The sequence below is a fragment of the Nothobranchius furzeri genome, chromosome 6 (assembly GCF_043380555.1).
Source record: "Nothobranchius furzeri strain GRZ-AD chromosome 6, NfurGRZ-RIMD1, whole genome shotgun sequence".
In the NCBI taxonomy this organism is placed as follows: domain Eukaryota; kingdom Metazoa; phylum Chordata; class Actinopteri; order Cyprinodontiformes; family Nothobranchiidae; genus Nothobranchius; species Nothobranchius furzeri.
Genome location: NC_091746.1, coordinates 62,857,267 through 62,865,994, shown reverse-complemented (window position 1 = coordinate 62,865,994; position 8,728 = coordinate 62,857,267). Strand labels below are relative to the sequence as shown.

Here is an 8,728-nt window from a genome sequence, read left to right as displayed (position 1 = left end):
TAAGAAGCTGTACCACCTTGAGTCACGTAAAAATGTGATTTAAAATAATACGTGAGACAGCTCCATCTAGTGGACAGCTTTTGTTTCTGTACATACCTGTAGTTATCGTCCATTTATCGTTATCGAGGTGAAATCCTCAATATATCGTGATATTAATTTTAGGCCATATCGCCCAGCCCTAGATGCTGTATAAAATAACTGAATTGAATTTTAAAAACAATATTTTATTTCTCAATGATATTTATCCAGTATAAATCAAACATTTTAAAAAAGTTGTGATGTTTCATCTTTTGTTTATTGGAAATGAGGAAAATAATTCAAAACTGTGCTTTACCAGCAATGTGAAATTCTACACTGAAGAAAAAGATTCATCATTCACTGACTGAAGCTACTATAATGAGCTGCAAAATCACTTGAGGCAACACAGATCCTGAGAAATAAAAAAGTGTATGGATAATATACATTATACAAGTCAAACCTAATATAATAGCAGACCATTGAACTAAAACGTAATTTAAAAAACTAACAACCAACCAAGATACAACAAGCAAAACAGCAAAAAAGTAAACTTTGCCCCAAATACGTCTTCTGCCCCCTGGTGGAGGATCTGGAGGAGGCCAGAGTTTGTGTTTGTTAGATGATCTGCTTTAACCAAACAGCATGAAAAAACACATTATCTGCTTTCAGCTGAACATGTAAAGTCACAATAAATATTTTACAAACTGGTATAAAAACATTAGCATCACCCCCTCTTCCTGCCTCTTTTTTTTCCTCTCGTAGAAATCGGATTTGAAATATTTACATTCGCCAATCCACCTTCAGATTTTAATGTAAATTCACGATGGTTAAGAAGTTTCTGAGCTGCCATCACAAATCTTTAACGAGAAAACGTGAGTAAACAAAAATAATGAGCTGCATGGTAGGCCATGAACATTTCTACATGTATTCCTTTGCTCTTGTGTTCTTCCTGACATTGTAGTTGTGCATGATATTTCTTTGCAGAAACATATGGGCAGACAAGGTGAGCCTGTTTAGGAAATAGTTGTTTTTTCTCATGTCTGCAAAGAGCTGCTCTGCACACTGGCTATTCAATGTTTCTGCAAGTTCAGGAACTATTTCAATGTGCCTTAATATGTCACTGTTTTGTTTGTTGTTGCTTTGGTGGAAATTGTCACTCAAGCAGTAGTGCTCAGCGGAGCCCGTTACAGGATGCCCTCCAACGTCTTCTGGTTGTTTTCTGCGCTTTAACCAGGGTAAGTTCACTTTAAGATTGTGCTCAGCAGCTTGTCTGATGTTTTCTGCTGTGTGATCAAGCAGCGTGCCTTCATGGATGGCAAACGGTGTATCCTGAGGGCAGCGCTCGTTTATGTGGCTTACTAGTCCGCTGGCGTTGTCATACACAGTGATGTTTGGAAAAATCTTCCAGGATAGAAGCAGATCTGCAAAGTCACTTGGTCTCTCAGCTCTCAGGTTGAACTTTAGTGAATATACCACTCCACAGGGACAAGTGATGACAGCCCACCCACCTGGAACGACAGTGTATTCAGATATTTACTTCTGACCGCTCCCAGTTGTGGATTACATTTAACTGTGTTATGGAAAAATTTGTTTAATTCTTGATCACTGACTCAATCAACTGAATGTTTGAAATGTATTGCTCTATGCCTCTTTGATCATGCTTACTCATTCAGACACACCCACACCCACCCACACACATTATTGACTTCCCACACACAATCTCTCTCTCTCACACTTCCATCTCTCTATAAATAAACTCTGTGACCAGATATACGGGGCATTTTGCCTCGTGCATTTTGCCACAGTTATAACTGTTTGACTTGTCTGCTCATTGTCTCTTTCTCTCTTCACTATAGGAAATGGGCTATTGATAAACATATTGATAAAATCCATGACAAACTGAAAACATTTAGTGGTTTGTTTTGTAATGAAAATATGTCTCAGCTCTACTGAGCTCTGGAGGTGGAAACATAAGAAAAAAAAAAGTCCCAACTTTATCTGGTAAATCTCGACTTTAGTCGCGAAATCCTAACGTTAGTCGCGAAATCCCAACTTTAGTTGCAAAATCCCAACTTTAGTCGCGAAACCCCAACTTTAGTCACAAAAACCCAACTTTAGTGGCGAAACCCCAACTTTAGTGGCGAAATCCCAACTTTAGTCGCGAAACCCCAACTTTAGTCGCGAAACCCCAACTTTGGTCAAGAAACCCCAACTTTGGTCAAGAAACCCCAACTTTAGTCGCGAAACCCCAACATTAGTCGCAAAACCCCAACTTTAGTCGCGAAGCCCCAACTTTAGTCAAGAAACCCCAACTTTGGTCAAGAAACCCCAACTTTGGTCAAGAAACCCCAACTTTAGTCGCGAAACCCCAACATTAGTCGCGAAACCCCAACTTTAGTCGCGAAACCCCAACTTTAGTCACGAAACCCCAACATTAGTCGCGAAACCCCAACTTTAGTCGCGAAACCCCAACTTTAGTCAAGAAACTCCAACTTTAGTCGCAAAACTCCAATTTTAGTCACAAAATTCCAACTTTAGTCGCGAAACCCCAACTTTAGTCGCGAAACCCCAACTTTAGTCGCAAAATCCCAACTTTAGTCGCAAAATCCCAACTTTAGTCGCGAAACCCCAACATTAGTTGTGAAACCCCAACAATAGTTGTGAAACCCCAACATTAGTCGTGAAATCCCAACTTTAATTGCAAAATCCCCATTGTGTTTTGTAAAATCCAGTTTGTTTCATAGAATCACTACTTTGTTTAGCAAAATTCTGCCGTTGCATTGTGAAAGCAAGACTATATTTATTGAAATTTTGACTTTGCTTTGCGAGAACCCGACTTTACTGTGTAAGAGCCTGACTTTGTTTCGCACAATCTCAACTTTTTTTGTGAAATCTTGACTGTACTGTTGCCAAATCCAGATTTTGTTTAGTAAAATCCCAACTTTGCTCTGCGGGATCAGAGATAATTTTTCTTTTTTCCTTGGGAGGTTCTACTTCTCTCAGCCATCCTGAATGGATCAAGGGAGGTTTTCACAAAATCTTCTCACAATGAACAAGTAATTTATTCTTATGTTGAATTTCACACATTACTGCATTTCTGGACAGCTTCACAGGCTTCTCCGTTGAGCCGTCTGCAAGGCTGAGAGAAGGATTTTTTCCGTTTCTGTCAGTGCGCCCCAGGGTAGCTGTGGGCCTGTGGTTACATCGTAGCTCATCCGCACCAGGGAGTGAATGTGTGTGTGAATGACTGATTGTGTTGTAAAGCACCTTGGGGGTTCCAGAAGAAATTACATCAAATACAGACCATTTACCATTAATCTTGGATATCGCAGAAGTTGGGATCTGAAAACTTTTTCTTCCTACGTTCCCTGCCTGAATCAATACTGCTCAGACTTTAGCTAAACTTTCATGTTTACTAGTTTTGTCCAGTATAACTTGCTGTCAGCCACTCACCAGAGGCACCCCTGAGTTTTTTAAATACTTGGTTGTAGATTGCTGAAGAATCCATCTCATCCCGCAGACGACGCACGAGGTCCAACTTTGAACCTCTGCCGTCAATGCCACATTTCTTGCACAGTTTCTTGATCTCAGATAGCTTGCAAATAACACAAAAGCATAGATTAACGTGGAAACTTTCTTTTAACTTGATCAAAGATTGACACAAGTCTGTATGTGAAATACCTTTAAATTGAGAACTTCATCTGCAAGCTGTTCTTTTGTCAGATACTGGTCCACGCCATCGCTCAAATCAGGCATGCAGACTTTCTCGCTCTCTGTGTTTAACAGAATGTCGGAGTGTCTTGTATGCGGTCCAATCCAGGGGGACCAGTTGTGGTAAGTAGGTTCCACAACAAAAGGATTCCTGCAGCCGGCTGAAACAACAGAGACACGTCGTTTTTTTCTTACAGGCATTATCTCCACAGCGTGGGACACTTAGGGCATTTCATTTTTGTTTTCAGGCTGTTTACACGGACTTACGTGGATAAAGTCCATGGCTAATTACTTCCATGGTCACGGCTTCCCAAAAGGAGTGTGCATTCACTTCTCCATTGTAGTTCTGCGGTGGATTTGGTATTTCACTGACTTTAGAAATATAGGAAAAATACAGTATTTCATATTATGTGGAATGTTCGTTTCTGATAACAGATTAGGCATCAGTACAGGTTTAGATGATGAATATTTACCTGGTAGGCTGAAAACACCTTCATTATGGACGCCCATGACTACTACAGCTGGGTGATACCCACATGAATCACACGCATACAGGTAGTCATGGTCAGTTAGACCCTCAAATGATAAATATGCCTGCAGGATCCGATCCTTGTTAGGAAAACTTTCCCTCTCCGTAAGTTCGATTATTTCAATGATACGGCCGACAGAGGTGTGCGTCTACAGAAATGTGAGAAAACAATTATGGGATAGTTTACTCCTTTTTCACACTAGCAAATCTCAAAATCACATACATCTGAAACTTGTCAGTCACCATTTCTTATAACTCACTAAACACAAACGTGACATTTAACACTCTGCATTAAAAACAAGAACTAACCTGCAGCGCATTCCTCAACAAAAGGCACAAATGTATGGACAGTAGCAAGTGGTCATCAAAATTGTGGACACCATCTTGCCAGTCTTGGTAGCGATACACCATGTCACAGTTCAGGCAAGTCTTCCTGTACGTTGATATACCTAAAAGGATTAAACAAACCTTACCTTAAAGAGCTAAAGCTACAATTAATCAGTAGAAATGTTATTAAACTGTAAAAAATGACAAACCTGTAACTAAACCAGATAAAGTCAGGATTTTTGCTGTTGCAGATATTAGCTGGGGTTCACCAAGCGCGTGCTGTCCACACTCCGTGCATGCGTCCTCTGATGGAATCAGATGTTTGGGGAACCCGCTGAGGGCCTTGGCATCTCTGCTGCTGGTGACCAGTGTTTCAGGAAGCTGAGCAGGGATTTTCTTGTGTGAAATCAAATATTTGATCATCCTTTCAGCTGCTTCATCAGTGATTGATCCAATGTCCTCAGCTTCATCACACGTAAAGTCTTCCTTTGGAATTTTTGCGGTTTCAAACATTTTGGGCATTTTCTCAAATAGATGCCACTTTGCTGTAGCCTTGTGTGTACAGGAAAACTTCCCATCTATGCAGGGGCAATGCCAGGTGCTTGTCTTGCTGTCATGGGTAACTATCACCCTGCCACTAACAAATGTTGTTTTTGGTTCAAAGACTGACACGTGAAATGTAGTTTCTGTTCCACCGACAGTAAGGAGGACAGACAAAGGTGCATCATTTTTGGTTGCTTCCTGCAGTTTCTTTAAAAGATCCTCTTTTCGCTGCTGACTGAACAGGAAGTTCTCAACCAGAACATCGAGGCTAGACTCAGAAAGACATCCTTCTAACTCGGTGGCACAGGGGCAAAATGGTAGCGACTGGATATGTTCACACTCAAAACGCTGGATCCCAATCCGATTGGCAAACTGAGCATTCGCATTACACCTGTCAAGCTCGCATTCTAACCTGTGACCCAGTGACGAGGTATATTTTATAACATGCACAGGCTCCGGTGGACCATTAAAGGATTTCTCAACAGCAAACACACCTCTTTTGGCATCCACACACTGGCTCTTTAAATGATGGTAGCTGGCGACTGGATCTGCGTTCTCCTGGTGTTTTCTTTTCAAATGAAGTCGAGCATTCTTTTTCTTTAAGCGCAGATTGCAGATTTCACATGTAATTATATCTTTGGACCTTGAGCTTGCCTTTTTCATCTGGACAGGTGAATGAGCCTCTGTGGCAGCCAGGCTGTTGGTTGCTGCTGGCTGGTGAGGTAGCTGTGCTGCTGTGGCTGCCTGCACAAGCAGCAGTGTTTCTGCTTCTGTCTGGATGGGTAACTGTGCAACTTTGGCTGCCTGGCTGTTGGTTGCAGCTGCCTGCACAGGTAACGGTGTTAGGGTCGCTGTCTGGAAAAATTGCTGTGCAGCTATTGCTGCCTGGTTGTTGATTTCTGCTGCCTGGATAATTAGCCATGCTGTGGAGGCTGTCTGGTTCATGGTTGTTGGTGGCTGGACAGGCAGCTCTGCTGATACACAGCTGGACGGCAAGTTGATAGTCATTGTGTGACTCACCAAATGACTTACAAACCGGTCTCTTCTTGCGAAGGTTAATGAACAATATGGGCAATGAAAGTGAGGTTTCCTGGCACACGATAGACAACATTTGAAGATACAGAATTCTGAAACAACCAAAACAAAGAAATAGGATCAACAACTACACATTAAAAAATTTATTGATCTATTTATGCCAGAAACAATTAATTTACTCTCAAAATGTGACAAACCATCAATGAGTTTTATAGCATCGAACACACATGCTAAAGGTTACTGTATAGCAGGAGAAAAGCAAAAAGGGGGAGAAAATAGAGAAAACAGCTTCCTTACAGCCCCAAAAGTGTTCCAACTCCTGTAATTTTTTAATTAAAAAAATTCATGCATTCATTAGCCTTTGAATGAATGTTGCTCATACTGCTCCTTCTGCACTGTAGCTGCTCACCCTTTAACTTTGCCTTTTATCTGATTCTTAAATCTGAAATTCATTTGTGTATTTATTTAGACTGAATTTTATCTGTGTACTTAAATTATGCTGTCAGATTATTTTAAAGGGGCATTATAGAAGTTTGACAGCCAAAACATGTATAGAAATAATAAATTTCTTCTTCATACATTCTCCTGCAATGCCCTGGTCCTGTAGAATGAGCCCTGGCATTTTTACTGTGATTGCCTGTTTTTCTGTAAAATCACAGAAAAGGAGAGCTGCTCGGGTCGAGCAGGCTGCTTCATGCGCGTTCACGCTCAGGCGCAGCCCTCCGAACCGTTCTTTGAACGTTTTTTCAGCTTGTCATCAAGGATATAAATGTTACAGATACTATGAATGTGACTGGTGTGTAGCTTATCTTGTAAGATGTCTGACTCTCATGCAGAAGACCTGGGTTCGATTCTGGATGTGAATATAGTTTATTTAGTTTCTTTTTTTACATTAATGGTAAATTTTTTACAGTAAGATGCCCAAATTTTTATTTGAGACTCGCCGAACGGCATTGAATTCACAGATAAAAAAAGATGTGGGTTCAACTTTCATTTTGGAACAATTTTTCAAGCAAGGGAAGGGAATGATCTGAGCATGCAGGAGGACTGACCCATCTTAAACCTTTGTCGGCTGTGCTGAAGAGAAAGGTACAGAACCAAATTATTTAATTAATTAGCTGCATGTTCTCCTGTCATCTGCCCTCCGGGCCACACACACACACACACACACACACACACACACACACACACACACACACACACACACACACACAAGGGACTGTCTCAGCTGTTATTTTCGTTAAGGAGTGTGCACGTACAGCATGCGCACCTCGTGCACGAGCCTACTATTGAAGCTGCCGTTACGCTTTTGGCCTGAGAGGGCAATCGCGAGCATAAAAATTCAAAACTCCGTAAAGTCCCTTTAATGTTCGTGCTATTCATGCTGCTGGAAAGCACACCGAATTGTGTTGGTGTTTAAAATGTGCGATACAATGTGCCTTGCCTTATTTTGAGAAAGCTAGCAAACTTTCCCCAAACTCTCATGTGTTAATAAAATTTAGATTCAACAAAAGGGTTAAAATTTAAAAAGAAATGTCAAGAAAATGAAGTTTAGTTTTACAAACCATTATGAAGAACCATAGCCGTATTTGCAATATGCATCTCCACCTTGTACGACTCCTCGGCAGCGTAAGAGCAAAGGGGACATCTGTATTTGTCATCCTTGCTGCAGGGTTTTAAACTCTCTCCTCTCTGGGCATTACAAATGGACATGTGTAACTGTAAAATGAAAACAAACAGTAAAGTCAAAACTTTCTTTCAGAAGAAAAGATGTCCATATAAAACAAATGTAAAAAACAAACTAACAAAATAAATAAAACATGACACCACCCAAATAGTTCCCGAGCGCAGCCAAAGCTGCAGCTCACCGGTGTGTGATGACTATGAGACTTAAGTTTTAAAAGAAATACACATATATCCATCACGGAGCATACAAACAGCTGGTTCAGAGTTTAGAGAAGCTTGACATCCCGTCAGAGCTTCAACTATATAGTTATTTGACGGTCAAACGGTTTTACATGTAGCTCGTCAAAGAAGCCTGGAAATTAGGGATGTTCCTCATGAAACACATTTGAGCTGCAGATGTCGATCTTGGGAATCTTAGGATTCTAAAAGTGTCATAAGAAGCCACATGTCCCGATAAATTTGCCAACATCCCCTTATTCCTCTGTTATAAGCGTGTTTATCTACCTGTCGTTTTTATCTAATTCACGTGATGAAACAGTTAGCTAGTAACTTCCAATGCTATGCGCAAACTTTAGCCTCGCCAGCCTATAACTCAATGCTAGTGACTTGGTTCGTGTGAATCAAGGTACATTTCCATGTAGACAATCAGTTTGATAACGTAAAATACCTTTTGTTGACTCTGTGTGTTTTCCATTTCCCATAGTTTCAATCGACGACTTTTTTCTTCTACAGCGTTTGCAAGTGAGCATAGGAATAGCGCCCCCTTCAGTTCCGGGGTGCAACGACCCGAATTTTTTTTTTTTTTTCAGTAGCAGTTCTTTCAAAAATAAAACAGAGTTCGTGGGGTCTCAAATACTGAAAAACAAGATGCCTTATAAA

At 40.8% G+C, this 8,728-nt stretch overlaps 1 protein-coding gene across 1 annotated transcript; it reads right to left on the bottom strand.

The window, feature by feature from the left end:
• LOC107374807 (uncharacterized) lies at positions 1 to 8,598 on the bottom strand. The gene is made up of 9 exons (XM_015943076.3): positions 8,517 to 8,598; positions 7,729 to 7,882; positions 4,795 to 6,255; positions 4,568 to 4,707; positions 4,203 to 4,407; positions 3,997 to 4,101; positions 3,700 to 3,890; positions 3,472 to 3,613; positions 1 to 1,526 (listed from the first exon to the last, which is right to left on the bottom strand). Exons 1-9 carry the CDS (start codon positions 8,541 to 8,543, stop codon positions 937 to 939), a joined length of 3,015 nt encoding a protein of 1,004 aa, XP_015798562.3. The 5' UTR covers positions 8,544 to 8,598; the 3' UTR covers positions 1 to 936.
• Positions 8,599 to 8,728: the final 130 nt, after the last annotated feature.

What these genes read in the sequence shown, in the direction of transcription:
- LOC107374807 (XM_015943076.3), bottom strand. Translation starts at nt 8,543, where the DNA reads ATGGAAAACACACAGAGTCAACAAAAG. An exon ending in TTTATCTGGTTTAGTTACAG is followed by an intron (nt 4,708 to 4,794) that starts GTTTGTCATTTT and finishes TAATCCTTTTAG; the next exon opens with GTATATCAACGTACAGGAAG. An exon ending in TAGCCATGGACTTTATCCAC is followed by an intron (nt 3,891 to 3,996) that starts GTAAGTCCGTGT and finishes CTGTTGTTTCAG; the next exon opens with CCGGCTGCAGGAATCCTTTT.